Genomic DNA, 22,600 nt, shown 5'->3' with positions numbered 1-22,600 from the left:
GATGATGAAAATGAAAAATCCCCAGGAAGCAAGCTGGAACACATAAAACTATGTGATATAAATGACAGATATTTCAAGATTACAGTTCTGAAAACATGCACCAAGATGAGAGAAAATATCACTAGTCAATTCAGTGCACTCAGAAAGCAAATTAATTAACAAAATGAGTACTTTACACCAATCAGAAAGAATTTATGCACCCCTGTGTTCATAGCAACACAATTTATAATAGCTAACATTTGGAAACAGCCTAAGTGCTCATCAGCCGATGATTGGATTGATTGGGGCCTTCCAGCTGACAGCTACACAATGTACTTTACACAAAATATTGAAACTTTAAAAAAGGACCAATCAGATTTTTTGTGAAACATTATGACCAGTGGGATGGCAGTGAGGAAGAAGAGTGTGAGTGAGTAAAGGAGTCAGAGAGTAGTGTGTGGATGTGTGTGGTATATGTGAGTGTGAGTGAGGAACAGTTAGGTCTCACAGGAGTCTCAGAGACTGGAGGATCAGCCTCCCCTGGAAGGGTAGCCCCTGCCACCACCGCAGAAACTCCAAGTTCCACACAAGAAGGAAAAGAGAAAAGTGCATCTAGAATGGTAGGAGATGCAGAGCTGTGGAAGAGTGAAGATATATAGGTGTGTGCGGAAACGGACTGACAACTGGGTACACTGTGGCCTTTTTCAATCAGGAGGGAGATACAAACTCCTGACTGCTTTGAATTTAGAACTGGGTGAGACTCTGGGCACCAAGACTTATACAGGGAGAAAATGGATTGTCTAGCATCAGGCTGGAACACGAGGGAGGCTTTCTCTCAGAGTTTCTCACAGTGTTATTTGTTCCTGCACAGAGCCACAGGACACAGAGACCTAGGGATCTATCCAGGGCAGGGCCAACAGGCAACCATTGCTATTTGCACAGCCTATGATTCCCTGAGACCATGCCCCACCCAATTTATAACCCAACCCAAGCTCTGAGCAGAGGCATTTGTATATGAATGGACTTGCCTTTTGCAACCCAACCTAACAAATTGTAGCTGGGTCAAAGAACCCCAGAGCTTACAAAAGAAGGCCTAAGGCTCATCAGTAGCCTGCATTGTTTTACAGCAACATCTCATCTGGGTACCTCCAAATCCAAAACTACTAAGAGGAGGAATCTGTGGATTTCTCTGTAGCTCCTGCTGGGTGGCCTCAGGCAGTGGTTGACTTTGGAGATCCAAGAGCCAGTGCACCCAGTGGTCAAAGTGAGACCACACCAGATTACAACTCTTCACATCTATAAGAGACAGACTCAGTGACCACCAAAGCCCCAAGAAGCAAGTTCTGCCCTATAAGGGTGTTTTCAGCAAAGCAGTTCTCCCATTGTAGACACAACTGTTCCTCACAGTCAACTGGTCTGGAGGTCAATTCGACCCAGTGATACCAACAGCAATCAAGGATTAATTACAACAAGATTGTGCACACAGCCCACAAAGGGATGCACCAAGAGTGTCCACCTCAGGTAACTGGGGAAGCTGAGCCACTGGACTCTATAGGACACCTAGCACACAAAGCCACTCTATCAACACAGGGGAGCAGCCAAAATGCAGAGACAAATAAACATGTCACAAATGAAAGAAATGGAGGAAAGCAAACTACTGGATATAGAGCTCAAAACCATAGTTATAAGGTTACTTAAGAATCTTCTAGAAACCTCCAAGAAATTTAGTGAGACCCTTAAGGATATGAAAAAGGACCAATTAGAAATTTAGCATATACTGAACTGAAATAAAGAATAATATACAAAGATCCAACAGCAGACTAGAGAATCCCAAGAATCAAGTCAAAGACTTGAAATACGAAGAAGCAAAAAACACCCAACAAGAAGAGCAAAAAGAAAAAAAAATCCAAAAATATGAAGATAGTGTAAGGAGCCTCTGGGACAACTTCAAGTGTACCAACATCCAAATTTTTGGAGTGCCAGAAGAAGTGAGAGAGCAAGACACTGAAAACCTATTTGAAGAAATAATGACAGAAACTTCCCTTATCTGGTGAAAGACATAGACTTACAAGTTCAGAAAGTACAGAGAACCCCCAACAGAGGAATTCAAAGAAGATCACATTGAGACACATCATAATTAAAATACCAAGGGCAAAAGGCAAAGAGAAAATATTAAAAGCAGCAAGAGAAAAAGGTAATTACCTACAAGGGAGTACCCATACTACTGTCAGCTGATTTCTCAACAGAAACTATGCAGGCCAGATGGGAGTGGCAAGAAATATTCAAAATGATGACTAGCAAGAACCTTTAACCAAGATTACTTTACCCAGCAAAGTTATCATTTAGAATTGAAGGTCAGATAAAGAGCTTCACGGATAGAAACAAGCTAAAGTTCATCACCACCAAACCAGTATTATATGAAATGCTGAAGGGTACTTTTTAAGAAAAGGAATTTAGCCGGGACCGGTTTGGCTCAATGGATAGAGCGTCGGCTTGGGGACTGAAGGGTCCCGGGTTCGATTCCGGTCAAGGGCATGTACCTTGGTTGCGGGCATATCCCCAGTAGGGGGTGTGCAAGAGGCAGCTGATCGATGACTCTCTCTCATTGATGTTTCTAACTCTCTATCTCTCTCCCTTCCTCTCTGTATAAAATCAATAAAATATATTTAAAAAAAAAAAAGAAAAAAAAGAAAAGGAATTTTAAAAAAAGGTAAAGATAAAAATTATGAATAACAAAGTGAAAACAAATACATATCTATCAACAAGTAAATCTAAAAACCAAGTGAGAGAGAAACCAAGATGGCGGCATAGGTAAACACCTAACTGCAGCCTCACACAACAATTTCAAAAAATACTACTAAAATACAAATTGGTCATTATCCAGAACTACAGGAAAGTTGACTGACTGGAAATTCTACAACTAGAAGGAAAGAGAAAACCAGAAGGAAAATCAGAGGAGCTGTAAAAGCCTAAGGTATGGAGACAAAGTGCACATATGGGGAGAGGACAGAGCCAGAGAGGAGGGGGAGGCTGAGTGCCTGGCTGGCATTCCCTAGCAGGAAGGAGATAAAAGCTCCAGACTGTGCTGAACCCCAGTTCCGAAAGCACTGAACCCCAGTTCTGGGCGAGACCTTGGGGGCTCAGGCTCATACAGAGGGAATCTAGGCTGTAAAGTGGAGCAGCGAAATGCAGTTCCGGAGGCGCGTACACTGCGCACAGAGGATGGACTGTTGACTCTGCTACTAGATTGCCCTAGCGGAAAGGAGACAAAAACTCCAGACTGTGTTGAGCCCCAGTTCAGACTGCTCTAAACCCCAGTTCTAGGCCAGACCTTGGGGACTCAGGTTCATATGGAGAGAGTCTGGCTGTAAGGCAAAAACTCAGGGGAGCGGAGAAAGGCAGACCCGGAGGCGCACACATTTCGTGCAGAGGACGAACTGTTGACTGTGCCGCTGGATTGCCCTAGCAGGAAAGAGACAAAAGCTCCAGACTGCTCTGAACCCCACTTCCAACTGCACTGAACCCAAGTTCCAGGCTCACTGGGGGAGAGCCTAAATTGTCTGGTAGCGGGTGAAACTCGAGGGCACCTTTCTCTCAGAGGTGCTTTCAGCGAGTACCAAAGGACCCTGAAGAACACTGAGACTCAGGAAACTCATAGGGCAAGGCTGACGGAAGCCAAGGCTTTAGGCTCCACTCTGAAACTCCGCCCCATCCAAGCTGAGCACAGAGGCTTTTTCAAGTTTCCAAGTCTAGTCGAATAAGGCTGTCTCCCAGCGTAGACACAGCTGATCCTCACAGCCAGTTGGCCTGGAGGTCAGTTCCTCCCAGTGATACCAACAACAATCAAGACTTAGCTGTACACATAGTCCACAAAGGGGTGCACCAAGAGTATCCACCTCAGGTAATTGGGAGGCTGACCCACTGAACCACATAGGACACCTTAGCACACAAAGCCACCCTACTAACTCAGGGAAGCAGCGAAAATGTCGAGATAAGGAAATAGATCACAAATGAAAAAAAATGGAAAACAAAAAGAGACTGGATATAGAGTTAAAAACCACGCTTATAAAGTTTTTCAAGAATATCCTAGAAAAGGCAGATAAAATAAATGAGACCTATGAGGATATGAAAAGGGATCAACTAGAAATAAAGAATACATTGTCTGAAATAAAAAATATACAGAGTCCAAAAAACAGAATGGAAGATAGCAAGAATCAAGTCAAAGATTTGGAACATAAAGAGCCAGAGGACACTCCTCCGCAAAAGCAAGAAGACAAGAGAATCCAGAAAGTTGAAGATAATGTAAGAAACCTCTAGGACAACTTCAAGCGAACCAACATCAGAATTATGGGGGTCCCAGAAGAAGAGAGAGAGCAAGATACCAAAAACATACTGGGAGAAACAGTGAAAGAAAACTTCCCCTACCTGGTGAAAGAAATAGACTTATAAGTTCAGGAAGCGCACAGAACCCCAAACAAAAGGAATCCAAAGAGGACCACACCAAGACAAATCATAATTAAAATTCCAAGAGCAAAAAACAAAGAGAGAATGTTAAAAGCAACAAGAGAAAAGCAGGTAGTTACTTATAAAGGAGCACCCATACGATTGTCAGCTGATTTCTCAACAGAAACCATGCAGGCTAGACGGGAATGGCAAGAAATATTCAAGGTGATGAATATCAAGAACCTACAGCCAAAAATACTCTACCCAGCAAAGCTATCACTCAGAATCGAAGGCCAGATAAAGAGCTTCACACACAAAAAATAAATAAAAATAAATAAATAAATAAATAAAATATTTAAAAAAAAAAAAAAAAAGCTAAAGGAGTTCATCACTGCCAAATCAGAATTATATGAATTGCTGAAGGGGGTTCTTTAGGAAAAGGAAGAAAATAAAGATAAAAATTATGAACAATAAATATGTAACTATCAAGAAGTAAATCTAAAAACCAAGGGAATTTAAAAAATATGATGAACAATATTAACTGGTGAATATAATAGAATCAGAGGTATGGAAAGGGAGTGAACTGACGATTCTTGGGGAAAAGGGGAGTGCAGAATGCGGGAAGAGACTGAACATAAACTGTGCACCTATGGATGAGGAAAATGGGGTGGGGAAAGGGCAGAGCGTGGGGTGGGAACCTGTTGGATGGGAGCAATGGAGGAGGAAAAAATGAGGAACATGTGTATACCATGTTTCCCCAAAAATAAGACATCCTCCAAAAATAAGACCTACTTACAGGTTTCCTTCTGAGTGAAATATAAGGCATCCCCCTGAAAATATGGCCCCCTAGGCTAAACATGAGAGATTTGGTCCACTGATTCTGAAAGAAATGGAGTCACAAGAAATTCACCAGGAAATTCAGGAATTGGATAGTTATGACGATGTTCCAGAAGATGATGACATGATTGTCACTGAATAAATGAGTAAATTCTTGATACTGTAGGATTCACAGTTTGTCTGGTTTGTGTTGACAACTACTGTACTACCATACCATATACAGGTAATAAATTTCCTTTTTTTTCATTTAACAATAAATGTGTACTGTATTCTTCTTCATGGAAAAATAAGACACCCCCTGAAAATAAGACCCAGCGCATCTTTGGGAGCAAAAATTAATATAAGACACTGTCTTATTTTCTGGGAAACAGGGTAATATGAACAATAAAGATTTATTTTAAAAAACGAAAAAATAAAACAAAATGCAAAAAAATAATAAAATAAAAATAAAAATTAAGTGAATAAGAAATATGAGGAACAGAATAAACTGTTGAATATAATAGATTCAGGGGCTTAGAAAGGGAGTGAACTGACAATTCTCAGGAGGAAGGGGATGTGGGGTGTGGGAAGAAACTGGACAAAAATCAAACACCTATGGACAAGGAGAATGGGGGGGAGGGTTAGGGCATGGGGTGGGGTGAAAAATGGAGAAAGGGAGCTATAGGGAGAAAAAAAGAGTAACAACTATAATAATCTGAACAATAAAGACATTTTTAAAAATAAAAATAAAAAATAAACTACTCAGAAGGAAGAAGAGAGAGACCTCAGCATAAGGAAAATGAAAGAGCTTTAGGAGAACTATCTCACTCCATCAGAAAGCAGTATTAGAATTATAGGCATTCTGGAGGAGAAAGAGAGGAAGCAGGGAAATAACAAATCTAATAAAACAAATGGTGGATGAGAATTTCCCAAATCTATGGAAAGAACTAGATCCTCAAATCCAAGAAGCAAACGAACACTTATATACCTCAATATAAAGAGGCACTTGGTATTGAAGTTGCTAAAAATTAATGACAAAGAAAAAATTCTCAAAGCAGCCATCAAAAAGAGGGAAATGACCTACAATTGAAAACCCTTCAGAATTTCATCCAACTTCTCAACAGAAACTTTATAAGCCAGAAGCGAGTGAAACCAAATATTCAAATGTCTGAAATAAAGAAATTACCAGCCACAAATAAAATATCTGGCAATATTATCCTTTAAATGGAGGCTTGGTGCATGAAATTTGTGCACAGGGCTTGTACGTGTGTGTGTGTGTCTGTGTGTGTGTGTGTCCTTCAGCCAGCCTGTATCATCTCCAATCTGGGACATCCCTCTCACAGTCCAGGACTGCTGGATCCCAATCACTTGCCTGCCTGCCTGCCTGCCTGATTGTCCCTAACCGCTTCTGCCTGCCAACCTAATCACCCCCTAACCACTCCCCTGCCAGCCTGATTGATGACTGCTCCCCTACTGGGCCAATTGCCCCTATCTGCCCTCCCCTGCCAGCCAGGTCATCCCTAACTGCCCTTCCCTGCCATCCTGGTCACACCTAACTGTCCTCCCCTACAGGCCTGGTTGCCCCCAACTGCCCTCCCCTTCTTGCCTGGTAAATCCTAACTTCCCTCCCTTGATATCCTGGTCCCCAGAACTGCCCTCCCTTGCAGGCCTGGGTCCCCCCTCCCAACTGTCCTCTTCTGCCAGCCTGGTTGTCCCCAACTGCCCTCCCTGCAGGCTTGGTCCCCCCCAACTGTCCTCCTCTGCCAGCCCAGTCACCCCTAACTAACTTACCCTGCAGGCTTGGTCCCTCCCAACTTCCCTCACCTACTGGCCTGATCGCCCACAACTGCCCTCCTCTGCCAGCAATCTTGTGGCTACCATCTTGTGTCCACATGGGGGCAGCCATCTTGTATGTTGGAGTGATGGTCAATTTGCATATTAATCTTTTATTATATAGGATATGAAGGAGAAATAAAGACTTTCTCAGACATACAAAAGCTGAGGGGTTTTCTCAACAAAAAACCTCCATTGCATGAAATACTCAAGGAAATTATTCTACCTGAAACATATAACATAAGGTCACAACACTATGAATAAGTTCACCAAAAATTTTACAGCACAAACAGGGATAATTTGGAAAACAAAAAACATAAAAAGAGAGGAGGCAAAGGAGAATGAAGATCAGATGCAATTAAAAGGAAAAAAAAAAAACTATGGTATATATATGCAGCTTTATTTTTTATAAACTTAATAGTAACTACACACAAAAATTCCCAAACCAGGACATATAGATTAAAAAAAGAAGAAAGAATTATAAAATACCACCAAACAAAAACAAGAGACAGAAACACAAAAGGAAAAGAACCAGTGGAGGCACAGAGCTACTAGAAAACAAAAGATAAAATGGCTATAGGAAATCCTCATACTCAGTAATTACCATAAATGTAAGTGGTCTGAATTCACCAATAAAGAGGCACCAAGTAGCAGAGTGTATCAAAAAACAAAACCCAGCCGAGACCGGTTTGGCTCAATGGATAGAGCGTCAGCTTGGGGACTGAAGGGTCCTGGGTTCGATTCCGGTCAAGGGCATTTACCTTGGTTGCGGGCATATCCCCAGTAGGGGGTGTGCAAGAGGCAGCTGATTGATGACTCTCTCTCATCGATGTTCTAACTCTCTATCTCTCTCCCTTCCTCTCTGTACAAAATCAATAAAATATATTTTAAAAAAAAACCAAAAAAAAAAACCTGTGGTATATTTATACCATGGAATATTATTAAAAAAATAAAATAAATAAAAAAACAACTAAATGCTGCCTTCAAGAGACACATTTAAGCTAAAAAAAACAAAGATAGATTCAAAGTAAAAGAGTGAAAATTATTCTCCAAGCATATAACATCCAGAGAATAGCTGGTGTAGCCACACTTACATCTGACAAAATAGATTTCAACAAAGATAGTAGGAGATAAAGATTTACACGTTATAATAAAAAAAGGAGCACAACATCAAGAAATCACAATAGTTCATATATATGCATCCAACCAGGGAGCACTGAAATATATAAAACAACTACTCACAAAACTAAAGGGAGAAACAAGTCAAAACACAATCATAGTTGAGAACCTTAATTCTCCATGGACAGCTCTAGGCAGATCAACCAAACAGATAATAAGTAAAGAAATATTGGCCTTAAATTAAACACAAGGCCAAATGGACATAATTGACATTTACAGACCCTTTCATCCCAGAGCATCAGATTATACATTCTTCTCCAGTGCACATGGAACATTCTCAAGGATAGAACCATATACAGGGTCACAAAACTAGCATCAACAAATTCAAGAAGATTGAAATTATCCAAGCATGTTCTCTGACCAGGATGCCTTGAGATTAGAAATCAACTGCAAAAAGGAAGCAAAGAAACCTAATAAATATGTGGAAATTAAACAACATACTACTATAAAATGACTGAGTCAAAGAAGAAATAAAAGATAAGATTAAAAAAAATATAAAGAGACAAATGAGAATACAGCATATCAAAACCTCTGGGATGCAGCTAAAGTAGTAATAAGTGGGAGGTTTATAGAGCGTCGGCCTGTGGACTGAAAGGTCCCGGGTTCGATTCCGGTCAAGGGCATGTACCTTGGTTGCGGGCACATCCCCAGTGGGGGGTGTGCAAGAGGCAGCTGATCGATGATTCTCTCTCATCCATGTTTCTAACTCTCTATTCCTCTCTCTTTCTCTCTGTGAAAAATCAATAAAAAAATATTTTTAAAAAAAAATAAGTGGGAGGTTTATATCATTACAGCCTATATCAAGAAACAAGAGAAATCCCAAGTAGACAACCTAACATCATATCTTATAGAATAGAAAAAGAACACAAGCAACTTAAAGTTAAAAGAAAATAATAACAATTACAGCAGAATTAAATGAAATAGAGGACAAAAAGTCTATACAAAAAAATCAATAAAATAATGAGCTGGTTCTTTGAAAAGAGCAATAGAATTGACAAATCCCTAACTAGACTCAGTAAGAAAAAAAGAGAAAAAAACCCACAAAATCAGAAATGAGAGAAGTCGCCACAGACATCACAAATATACAAAGGATCGTACTAGAATACTATTAAAGACTATATGCCACCAAATTCAATAACCTAAAATAAATGGGTAAATTCCTAGAAATGTATTACCTTCCTAGGCTAAATCGTGAAGTGTAGAGAGCCGCCTGAGAATGCACATGGACATTCTTTAAATTGTTAGCTGAGCCAGAGGCACTGGCAGAGTAACTTTGTCCAGGTGTCAGCAGGGGCGGGTCTAGATATGTTAATCCAGTAATGCTAGAGCCTAGTTAATAATGCATGAAAGCTCCTTATACCCTATAAATAAACCTGCATGGCTTGGGGCATTGCCTTGCTGCCTCTCTATCAGAGAGGATGGCACCCACCTAGTGCCCAGTTTGATGAATCTATTTCTGCCTCCATGTCTCTTTCTTCTTTCTCTAATTTCTTAATCCCCAGCTCCTCCACTCCGGAACCTGTAGTTTTCTGTGATAGACACGGAAAACAGAGAAACAGCCCACCGCATTTTGGGGCACTGAACAGGGACTGAGTATGGAGGGAATAGAGGGGGATCGCTCCCACACGAGGTGTGCACACCACAGATTAAGGTAAATTTTGGGGAGTGAATTGTGAATTGAATTGAACTAACTACCCTGTTTCCCCGAAAATAAGACAGTGTCTTATATTAATTTTTTCTCCCAAAGTTGAGTTAGGTCTTATTAGGAGGCTGTCTTATTTTCGGGGAAACACGGTAGGTGTAAAACATTGGGTAATCCTTATAAGTTAAGACTATGCTCAAAGTTCATAGATGCTCTGTTAAGCATGGTCAAATTCTTTATTTCTTAAAGTTTTATTAATGAAACCTGGGAAGAGGTTAGAAAGCAGTTGCATGACCAATACTCAGCAGAAAGTCCAGAGAAAATTCCTATTTTAATTGGTGATGATCTTGATTCAGCACAGGCAAGTTTAAAAATGTCTAACCAGGATATGTGGCCATAGCCTTACAGCCTGGAGTGGAAGGGTGCAAATTTTTAAGAATACCATCTGCACCTCCTCCACCTCCACATGTAAACTACTTGTAACCAAGTAGAAAAGGATCAAAGGAATTTCTCAGCAACTGTCAATAATTCTTTGTCTTAAAATCTTTTTCTTTCCTTAAAAACAAAAATAAATGAAAATTGAAAAAGTAGCCGAAACCGGTTTGGCTCAGTGGATAGAGCATTGGTCTGCGGACTGAAAGGTCTCAGGGCATGTACATTGGTTTGGGCACATCCCCGGTAGGGGGTGTGCAGGAGGCAGCTGTTCGATGTCTCTCTCTCATTGATGTTTCTAGCTCTCTATCCCTTTCCCTTCCTCTCTGTAAAAAAATCAATTATTTATATATATATATATATATATATATATATATATATATATATATATATATATATATAAAAGTAATAAATAAAATTTAAAAAGTAGATGCCAGACCATCACTGAAACTTCCCCTAAAGTAAGCAGGATGTGGGGGAAGGGAGAGGCGCATGGCGATCCAATATGGATGGTACTCCCCAAGAAAGCCACCATAAGAGACCTCATATTTGCCATCTTTCTTTTTTCCAGCTAGTGACTTAAAGCTTTTACAAATTCATAATGCATCGGGGATTTCTGTGCTCATGTAAAGGGAAAAGGCAGTTTAAAAATGAGTGTGCATAGTTTTTGAGCTGGGCTTGACTCTTTGCTGTGTACAGAAAACAAAAAACAAACAAAACAAAAAAACCTAAACTTTTTTTAGCTGTAAAGATGGCTGAGATGAACCAGGAAAGAAATACAAGTTAGTTTCCCAAGGCTTTTAAAACAGCTTTTGAAATTTCCCACCCTGAGGCAAGTAATCAGCAGGAAGTAGATAGCAAGTTTACATATGAATGGCTGAGAGTTTGCCTCTTGACTTCCCCCAGCTTCAAGTAGGCAAGTTCCCACCAGTAGCCATCTTTAAAGAATGTGTACATTTCCATTTAAATGGCTACACCTTTTGCTAGAAGATGGACAAGTTTACATGTGAATACCTACAAGTTTGCTTCTCAGTGGTTTAAAGTTAATTATTAGATTTTTAAATTTATTCTTAAAAATATAAAAGTTTATTAATAAAGAACTGCTAAATATTTGACTTGAAAGCTCTGAAAGTTTAAGGTTCAGATTGAATTGGGAAAAGTTATATAATTGTGGTAACTAAATGCCTAGAGTAAAGCAACTTGTTTTTGAGAAAATAAATTGTGCTTTCTCTTAAATAATTATGAATTCAAAATATTTTACTTCTTGGACTGATTTAAAAGAAAGAGGATTAATTCATTGATCCAGTTTAAATGTAATTGATATTTCTTTAAAATAATTTAAGTATATAATCTTTAAATCATATATATTAATATGTGTATTTGATCTTTCCAAGTCTATTCCAAGGTTTTGAGACTAACTCTTAGATGTTTCAATGGGCCCCAAAATGTTCAAAAGTCTGTTCTCTCTTAAAATAAATATTTTTAATCAAACAGATTAATACTTGAAGTCACATGGAAAGCTTTATCAAATAAAAATTAATTAATATAGCCGAAACCGGTTTGGCTCAGTAGTAGAGCGTCGGTCTGGGGACTGAAAGGTCCCAGGTTCGATTCCGGTCAGGGCCATGTACATTGGTTGCAGGCACATCCCCGGTAGGGGATGTGCAGGAGGCAGCTGGTCGATGTTACTCTCTCATCGATGTTTCCAGCTCTGTCTCTCCCTCTCTGTGAAATATCAATAAAATATATTTTAAAAAAATTAATTAATATATTTTACTTATATACTATATATTAAATGTTATGAAAGTTTTTGCCTGTGATAAAGGCAAAAACAATATATTTCTTAAATATAGCAAAAATTTTAACAACAGTAGAATTTCAAGAAAGTAAAGCCTCAAGCAGCCTGCATTTTTCAATCTACTGGAAGTGTGACAGTTTATGCTTTTAGATCAGACCAATAAAGTATTAAACCTATAAGTTTTACTGAATAAGTTTCTTTGCCATTTTTTAATTAAAGATAACTACTTAAGTTACTTTAGGTTTTAAATTATTATCATAAGAAGCCAATGTTTTTATAAGTAATTGAATCCTGTCTGGTAGTCGCCTGCCTTCTTAATTAAGGTAGAGGCAGGGCAACATTTGCAGCTTGTGAATTCAGAAATAAATTTGCTTTATTTTTAAAATGAAGATACCTACTTTAATTACTTAAATAAATTAGATTATTAAATTATAATCAAGGTTTTCAGCTAAATAAAAAGCCAATATTTTTATAAACAATTTTAATAAAGACTAGAAACAGCTCGTGATTGACTGCAATGTGATTTTAATTTTCTTTTAAAAGAACAAATAGAGCAGCCGCCATTATGGCCACATATCTTACTGCTCACGTGGCCTGTGGCTGCCATCTTAAAATAACAACGGCCAACCACCTTCCTTTGAATAAGCCAATGTCTTTATAAGCAATTTAAATAAGTCTTCTACCCCATTTCCCCGAAAATAAGACAGTGTCTTATATTAATTTTTGCTCCCAAAGATGCTCTGGGTCTTATTTTCAGGGGATGTCTTATTTTTCCATGAAGAAGAATATGGTACACATTTATTGTTAAATGAAAATAAAGGAAATTTATTACCTGTATATGGTATGGTAGTACGGTAGTTGTCAACACAAACCAGACAAACTGTGAATCCTACAGTATCAAGAATTTACTCATTTATTCCGTGACAATCATGTCATCATCTTCTAGAATATCATCATAACAATCCAATTCCTGAATTCCCTGGTGAATTTCTTGTGACTCCATTTCTTTCAGAATCAGTGGACCAAATCTCTCATGTTTAGCAATAGCACAGTCTTTAAATGAGTACTTCTTGGCAAGGTAGCCTGCTCTCAGTGCATTTGCAATGCAACTGTCAGTGATTTTCTCCCATGAATGCTTCACCCAAGTCACAACTTCTTGCAGTTTAGGTTTCACAAAGTTTCCTGATTTCTCTCCATTCTATTTTCAATGTAGTCATTAATTGCCATGCGCAAATTGTCTTTGAATGGCATATTTATTGCAATATCAAGAGTCTGGAGATGGGCCGTCATTCCTGTGGGAATCATTATCTGATCTATTTTTCTTTCGTGAAGAAATGTCTTCATGTCTTTAGTGCGGTGACTGCTGGCTGCATCCCAGATTAGCAGACCTCTTTGGCTCCCTCGCATAACAAGCGGCAGCATTAAATTGACCCACTTCCTTATAACTGCTTGTGTGGCCCAGGCTTTTTCAGTTTCAAGAATAAAAACGCCCATAACATGTTCAATCTTTTCCTTCTTGCCCTTAGAAATGATTAAAGGTGGGATTTTATGCCATCCAGATGAATTGCCAAAATACAGGAAACATGTGCACTTTCGTAAGCAGTGAATGGAATGTACACTAAGGAGGCACCCCGCTGTCCAATTGTTATTTGAGATGATTGGCCCATAAACACTGCAGTTTCTTTTTTTTCTTTCTTTTTTTTTTTTTTTTTAAATATTTTTATTGATTTTGTACAGAGAGGAAGGGAGAGAGATAGAGAGTTAGAAACATCAATGAGAGAGAGTCATTGATCAGCTGCCTCTTGCACACCCCCTACCGGGGATATGCCCGCAACCAAGGTACGTGCCCTTGACCGGAATCTAACCCGGGAACCTTCAGTTCCCAAGCCGACGCTCTATCCATTGAGCCAAACCGGTCTCGGCAACACTACAGTTTCATCCATAGTAATCATGTTGGAAAGATTGTATTTAGAGAAGTCAGCATCATCAATAAAGGACTTGAATGCAAGTGCTCCCTTAAAAACTTGAGTATCTTCCAACCTAAACAATGTTGTAGATCTTCTTAAAGACAGTTCACTTCGCTGAAGGAAATTATCCAGCCAGTGTTGTGATGCTTTGAAGTCTTCCAAGGCTATGTCAAACTGTGGTGCCATTGCAAGGGCAAATTCTTGAATCTGAGCGCTATTCACAACCAAAGCCTCTGCTTTCCTCTCAACAACACATTCACAGATCAGGTATTCCAGCTCAGAAAATAATGGTTGCTGACCTGATCCACACTTGCGCTTTTTAGCATTTCCCTTGTTCAATGAGGTTCCATACTCTGTTTGCCATTTTTGGACCAATCGGATACTCAACATCTTCTCTTTGCAGAAAGCAGTAAGATTTTGGCCCCAAGAGTCTTCCACGATTCCTTTCTTGTATTCCACGGAGTAGCTTTTTCTTTTTGCGCTCATTTCTAGGGGTAAAAAAAAAAGGAATTGGGGTATCAAGGTGGGGGGAAGGGGGAATCACTTAAAATGACACAGGGGGAATCAGAGAGGGGAATCAAAATGACACAGAATAATCAGAGGGGGATTACCATTTTTAGTAACCCCTTTTGATCCTCCTGTGTCATTTTAAGTGATCCCCCTCCCCCCACCCCTGTGCCACTGAACACCTTCACCAGATATCCCCCTTACCCCTTTATCAGACATTTACCCCCTGGGGCCTGCCTGAGGACTGTCACTGGGCTTGCTGGGGCCTGGATCTGGGCTGGAGCAGGGTCTCTGCCACTGACTGAGAACCTTCAGTCATCATGAGGGTGGCTGTGAGCATCAGGTAGTGTTACCAGAGACAGACCAGCACTCACCACCTTTGCCAAGTCCTGTCCGCTCTAATCCTCCTGTTCTTCTACATGCATCTGCGAAAGTCTCCTTCCCTCTCCCGCCCTGCACTCACTGCTCACTCCGACCTCCATTCTGCCTCCACACAGCAGTGATGTCAGTAGTCCGCATAAGGTCACTGGTTGCTAGATGCTAGATGCCAGAAAGTAAATTAACTTTCATTCTGAGACAGAGCCTAGGGGGGTCTTATTTTCGGGGGGATGCCTTATATTTCACTCAGAAGGAAACCTGTAATTAGGTCTTATTTTCGGAGGATGTTTTATTTTCAGAGAAACACAGTAGGAAAGTTGTTAAGACTTCCCATGATCCCTCTGTATATGCAAATAAGCCTGAGAGGATACTTTAAAATATAATTATAATTTTAATATAAAGATAAATTTTAAAAATTTGGAATTCTCTTTCACTAAGTGTAAGATTATTGTTAAAATGTTAAATCTGAAAGTAAATTAATAGTCAGCCTTACTGTAAGAGGACTTGTAATATAGCTAGCTAGTTGGCTGTAGGGTTGCTTTTTAAACTGCAGCCTTACAGGTTGCTTGTTGTAAAAGAGAAGGCAAAGATTCTTATATTAACCTGAAAACTCAAAGCATATCTATACATGATATTTTATATTCTCATTGTAACTTTTGATATTTGAAAGGGTATATGCACCCCTATGTTCATAGCAGCACAATCTACAATAGCTAGAATTTGGAAACAGTCTAGGTGCCCATCAGCAGATGATTGGATCAAAAAACTATGGTATATCTACACAGTGGAATACTATGCTGCCATAAAAAAGAAGGAATTCTCATCATTTGCAGCAGCCTGGATGGAATTGAACATCATGCTGTGTGAAATAAGCCAGTCAATGAAAGAAAAATACCACATGACCTCACTCATTTATGGATAAAAAAGAACATTATAAACTGATGAACCAAAAGATAGATATAGAGACAGTAAAGCAACAAGCAGACTGTCAAATTACAGCAGGTAGGGTAGGGAGATCTGGGGGAGATAAGAGATCAACCAAAGGACTTGTATACATGCATATAAGTACAACCTATGGACACAAAACTCTGGGGAGGGAGGGTATGTATGGGAGGGGTGAGGGGCAAAAAAATGTAAAAAATAAAAAATAAATAAAAGCAGAAAGGCCAAAAATAAATAAATAACTTTTGATATTTTACAAAAACATATTGTAAATTTATCTCAAACTTACAAACTAATTCTTTGAATGTTTGGCAGCAATTTAAAAGGCACATGAAAGAATTTAATCCCTTCCACTGTGTGGAAGGCCCCTTGGTAAGGTACTTGAGCATTCTATATTGGCCTTTCTTGCCTTATTTGCAAAGAGGGACCCTTTTCTCACAATCCAATTGCCCACAGCTGTTACTTGAGTTTTCAGATCATGATGAGGTTGAAGCCTTATGGTGGCTGGTACCATGCATCTGTCTCTTGCACAACGGCGTGAGTTAGGCCCTCCCTGGAGAAGAAACCTGGGTTCCCCAAGATATGTGATCAAAGCCGGGGCCCCGCCAAGGCAGGCACTGGGGGCATAGGCTACCAAGGAGACAGAACTGAACCTCACATCACCCTGCTTGGCCCCGGAGGATGGCTGGTTAGCCAATTATGGGTAGACTCCTCAAGGGAGGGGTGACCTAAGACAGGCACAGCTGCAGGGAACCATCAGGAGAGAATTTGGGGGTCAACACAGGTGGGGCACATATCTTCACCCTCCTCCCCCCCCAACATTGCAGGGCTTGAACATTCGCCCCTTCTGAGGGAGGTCGCCTGCCCCATGGCTGCTTTGCGCTTCCCATGCCCAGCTCAGATCGGGTCCCAGGCAACAAACAAAGATTTGGCCCAGCTCAGATTGAGACCCAGCTGCAAACAAAAGACTTGGCCCAGCTCATATTGAGACCCAGGCAACAGAGAAGTGGCTGATGGCAGCTGCCCTATATCTAAATCTAGCCTAAATCCAGGAATGCTTAGAACTTTCCCAAGGATGCAAATAATCCTTTCTATTAATATTTATAGGGTAAACTAAGATTGTTGTTAAAGTATTAAATTTGACAGTAAAATAGTCCCAAGTTTTCAGATTAATTTAAATTGACTAAATGAAATAAATGAATATTCAAGAAAATTTAATTGTACAAAAGGCTGTTCCTAAAGTATTAACCAAAATTTCTATTGGTAGTTCATTTCATGGTAAAATTGCTTAACATGCAATTAACCCTAAAGCAGTCAAATTTTTGTGTAAAAAAATTAAAATGTAAAGTTATCAAAACTGCATTATAAAAAATTTTCCAAAAACCTCCTAATAATTAAATAAAAAAGGAAGATAGTAGAATTATATCCTGTAAGAAATATCCTATAAGTAAATTGTATCAGGCCTTAATTAATTTAAAAATCTTTGCTTTAAAATTTTTTACTCAAAAATTAATTTCCATTTGTAATGCTAACAGCAAGACACACATGATATCAAAACAAGTCAAAGGAAAATCATTTGAACAAAAATAAAAAGGATCCCAAGTCTAATTTATAGAAATGATTTCTTTATTAATCTTTGGTCGAGAATATGTTTATATTTTCAGAAAACTCCAAAACTGTATGGATTCCTGCAACAACGTATCTCAAAGAGGACCTGATGGAATTGTTTCAGCCACAGAATAAGCAGTGGCCCACAAGAACAGAGGAGAAACAGTCCAGAAATAAAAATAGTGAGGATGCCTTGCCATAATAGCAGTCAGCACCTGTGCATTGCTGCAGGTTGCCCAAAACCAAGGGCAAGGAAGGTCAGTGTACATGTGTGCACACCCTTCTGCATAGAAATCAAAATGTTTATTGTTTAATATTTTTACCAAGACCCCTGACTTGGGGTCTTGTTTTATTTCTAACATAGGGAATGGTATTAACTGCCACATTAAATGAGGTATTATACCTCGGGCATTAACCAATTTTATGAATGGATCCAGTTATAGAAAGGCTGAATCTACTGCAGCAGGGGAGCAAAGGTCCTTCAAACCTCTTATATTTCAGTAGAAATACAAGCACTTATTTATACCGTAACAGATTTTACTACAGAGCCCATCAACCTATAGTAATAGTGCTTTTGTGATAAGTGTAAGCTAAAATTATTAAAACAGAAACTATAAGGCACACTAATTCAGAGAATATTTTCATTTAATTTTCAGCCTTTAAAATGTTAAAGAAGAACAATTTCCAAGTTTTATTAGAAGCAATGTCCTCAATGTGTTATCCACCTCTCTGTACCAACTTTAGGGGTAAGTCCCCAAGGACTTAAACCTAATCAAATCTGGTAAAATGTATGTCACTCAATAGTGGAAACAGCCAATCATATTCTTAAAATCAATTACTAAAACAAAAAGGCGGAGACAGGGCCCAGAGCAGCTGGGTTGGGAGCAGCCAGGCCCGAAGCAGCAGCAACCAGGCCCAGAGCAGCCAGGCCGGGAGTGGCCGGGCCCAGAGCAGCCGGGTCGGAAGCAGCCAGTCCCGGAGCAGCAGCAGCCAGGCCGAGAGCGGCAGTGGCCAGACCCAGAGCAGCAGGTTGTGGAGCGGACCAGAGCAACAGAGGCCAGGCCCGGAACAGCTCGCTCCTCGCCTGCCCATGCCCCAGGGCTGCCTCTCAGACATGGCTGGAAACTTTTGGGGGAACTTGAGGGTCTGCTGAATCAAGTGATGAAGGCTTAGATCTGGATGTGTTGAGTTGTTGTAGCGCTGGGGTGTTGATCTGTGAATGCCTTGTGTGGGGTCTGGATGAGGTTGGTTGATCTATTTGGAAATGTCTTTTGTGTGAAGTGTATCCTTGGGCATGTGGAGGTATTATTGATATGAGAAAATGCTAAGTAACTGATTTACTATCTAAAAAATTTAAAGTTCTGAAAGTTTAAGGTCTCTTGCCAAAAAGATATTTTAAAGCTAACACCTTAATTTTAATGGAGAAAGGGGAGGACAAGCCCTTCCCACCCAGAACAGGTACAGTAATTCAATTCCAACCAGCAGCTATCATTAAACAATGTGTTCATTTACATTTGAATGGCTACACCTTTTGATAGCCTAAGGACAAGTTTACATGTAAACAAGTTTGCTTCTCAAATCCCAGGGCAGAAAAAAACAAGGTTTAAAATTATTAGATTTTAAAATTTATTCTTAGAAGTGTAAACGTTTATTAATTAAAAAAAAAAACAACAACAACAACAACAAAAAAGGAGATTGAAAAACCTGATGAACAATATTAGCTGTTGATTGTAGTAGAGTCAGAGATATGGGAGGGGAGTGGACTGACAGTTATCAGGGAAAGGGGGAATGGTGGATGTGGGAAAAGACTGAACATAAACTGTGCACCTATGGATGAGGACAATGGGGGGTGAAGAGGGGGTGGAGGGTGGAGTGGGAACCAGGTGGAGGGGGGAAGAAATGAGGAACCTTTTTAATAATATGAACAATAAAGATTGATTTAAATAAAAAAAAAAACCTAAATAAACACAAAAAAGGGGGGAGGGGGGGAGATATATGTTATGTATCACCTCCAGAGAGGCTCTGTCATGCTTTTTATACTTAAAAAAAAATCTTTTTTAAATTGTGATGCAGAGGATCGTATAGCAGGTAAAAGGCATCAGGTCTCCTGTACAATAGCCTCCACCAAGTCAGCTAGGTGGAAGGAAGCATAAACCACACAAAAGTTTTATCAGACTCAGTAATAATGAGGGAAAGAGGTTGTATTTTATATCTTTCCAGAAGGAGCAATGCAGCCAATTCGGGTGCCAGAGTGTTAAGTCCATCACCACAATGGACTCAGAGAAGCTCCTGTGTCCCTTCACTCAAAAGGACTTAAGTACTGCTGTGATGACAGCAAAGTAGAAGAAGAAAACTGAAAGCTATGCAAGGGACTGTGATGCCAACATGGAGTTATCTGAAGAAATTAAAGACTGAAGTGGAAGCTACTTCAACCTGCTCATGCTAGCATCTGTTAGCCTCCAGTCTTCTGCAAAGTCTTGCGCAGCCAAGTCCAAAGTCTCTGAGTAAATATACACCAGCAGCAAAAGAGGCTCTCAGCCGAAACCGGTTTGGCTCAGTGGATAGAGCGTTGGCCTGCGGACTGAAAGGTCCCGGTCAAGGGCATGTACCTTGGTTGTGGGCATGTCCCCAGTGGGGGGAGGGTGTGTGTGTGCAAGAGGCAGCTGATCGATGATTCTCATCGATGTTTCTAACTCTTTATCCCTCTCTCTTCCTCTCTGTAAAAAATCAATAAAATATTTTTAAAAAAAAGAGACTCTCATTTAATAGCTAAAAATGTTAATATGGCCATAGTTCTGATTTCTCATGTTGTTTTGCATTGGCATTGTTTTTTTATTATTTAATAGCCAGAGTTTTGCTCTTGACATTTAAATTTTGAAGATGATAACATGTATGTAATTTAATTTTTAGAGCCCTATTATCGTTTAAATTTTATTTTTATCAGTAAAAAAGGGTGAGATGTAGAGGGCCACCTGAGAAGGCACATGGACATTCTTTAAATTGTTAGCTGAGTCAGAGGCACCGGCAGAGTAACTTTGTCCAGTCGTCAGCGGGGGGGGGGGGGGGGGGGGGGGGGGGGGTCTAGATATGTAAATCCAGTAATGCTAGAGCCTAGTTAATAATGCAAAAAAGCTCCTTTTACCCTATAAATAAACCTGCATGGCTTGAGGCATCGCCTTGCTGCGTCTCTATCAGAGTGGATGGCACCCACCTAGTGCCCAGTTTGATGAATCTATTTCTGCCTCCATGTCTCTTTCTTCTTTCTCTAATTTCTTAATCCCCAGCTCCTCCACTCCAGAACCTGTGGTTTTCCGTGATGGACACGGAAAACAGAGAAAGAGCCCACCACAATGAAGAACTAGAAAATCTAAATAGACTGATTAGCAGTGAGGAAATTGAAACAACCATCCAAACCTCATCAAAAATGTAAGTCCAGCCGAGACCGGTTTGGCTCAATGGATAGAGCGTCGGCTTGGGGACTGAAGGACCCGGGTTCGATTCCGGTCAAGGGCATGTACCTTGGTTGCGGGCATATCCCCAGTAGGGGGTGTGCAAGAGGCAGCTGATCGATGACTCTCTCTCATCGATGTTTCTAGCTTTCTATCTCTCTCCCTTCCTCTCTGTACAAAATCAATAAAATATATTTAAAAAAAAAAAAAAAAAATGTAAGTCCAGGACCAGATGGCTTCACCAGTGAATTCTACCAAATATTCAAAGAACCTATCCTTCTCAAACTCTTCCAAAATATTGTGAGAGAGGCAATTCTTCCTAACACATTCCATGAGGCCAACATATCCTGATACCAAAACCTGGCAAAGAAAACACAAATAAAGAAAACTACAACCTAGTATCTTTGACAAATACAGATGCACCCATCCTAAACAAAATACTAGCAAATTGAATACAATAATACATCCCCAAAATAATACATCATGACCTAGTGGGGTTCATTCCAAGGTCACAAGGATGGTTCAACAACATAAGCAAATCAATCAATGTAATACACCACATTTAAAAAATGGCAATCATATGATCTTAACAATCGATGCAGAAAAAGCATTTTATAAGATACAGCATCCATTTATGGTAAAACACTCAATAAAATAGAAAGAAAGTATCTCACCATAATAAGGGGTATCTATGATAAACCTCATAGACGTGTCATACTCAATGGTGAAACACTGAGGCTTTTTCTCTAAGACAGGCACAAGACAATCATGTTCATTCTCAACACTTGTATTCAACACAGTGCTGATGTCCTAGGCAGAACAATAAGGCAAGAGAGAGAAGTAAAAGGCATTCAAATAACAAAGGAAGAAGTCAAACTGTCACTTTTTGTGGACAAGGCGATTCTGTATAAGAAAACCTAAAAACTCCACACAAAAAAACAAAAACAAACCTTAGACACAATAAATAAATACAACCAAGTTGCAGGTTACAAAATCAATGTGCAAAAATCCATTGCTTTCCTTTATATTAAGAATAAAACTTCAGAAAAGAAAATGAAAAAACAATTCCTTTTGCAATTGCAACCAGAAAAAGAAAATACTTAGGAATAAATTTAACAAAGAAACTGAAAGACCTATATACTGAAAATTACTAAGCATTATTAAAACAGATTGAAAAAGATTCAACAAAATAGAAAAATATTTTGTTCATGGATTGGAAGAGCCAATATGGTTAAATGGATATATTACTCAAAGCAATACACAGATTTAATGCAACCCCCATGAAAATCTCAATGTCATTTTTTAAAGAAATAGAATGAGAAATCACCAGATTTGTATGGAACCACAAAAGACCCCAAATAGCCAAAGCAATTCTGAGAGAGAGAAAAAAAGAGCCAGGCTGGAGGTATCACGCTATCTGACTTTAAATTATATTACAGAGCTATAGTAATCAAAACAGAATGGTATTGTCAGAAAAACCAACACACATCAATAAAACAGAATAGAGAGCCCAGCTATGAAACCACATGTATATGTTCAGATAATTTTCGACAAAGGAGCCAGAAACACACAATGGAGTACAGATAGTTTCTTCAATAAATGGTGCTGGGAAAACTGGAAAGCCACA

General features: G+C 39.5%; 1 protein-coding gene across 2 annotated transcripts in view; it reads right to left on the bottom strand.

The window, feature by feature from the left end:
- Window positions 1–13,027: 13,027 nt before the first annotated feature.
- PAQR9 (progestin and adipoQ receptor family member 9) overlaps window positions 13,028–22,600 on the bottom strand; it is a 28,815-nt gene continuing 19,242 nt past the window's right edge. For both annotated transcript variants that reach the window (XM_084875954.1, XM_084875955.1), the window contains one exon: window positions 13,028–14,577. In XM_084875954.1, coding sequence (XP_084732080.1) covers window positions 14,409–14,577 — 169 coding nt within the window. In that variant the 3' untranslated portion in view covers window positions 13,028–14,408. The remainder of the gene's footprint in view (window positions 14,578–22,600) is intronic.

The sequence above is a fragment of the Pipistrellus hanaki genome (assembly GCF_964339955.1).
Source record: "Pipistrellus hanaki genome assembly, chromosome: 2".
Classification (NCBI taxonomy): domain Eukaryota; kingdom Metazoa; phylum Chordata; class Mammalia; order Chiroptera; family Vespertilionidae; genus Pipistrellus; species Pipistrellus hanaki.
This window is presented reverse-complemented; position numbering and strand designations above follow the sequence as displayed.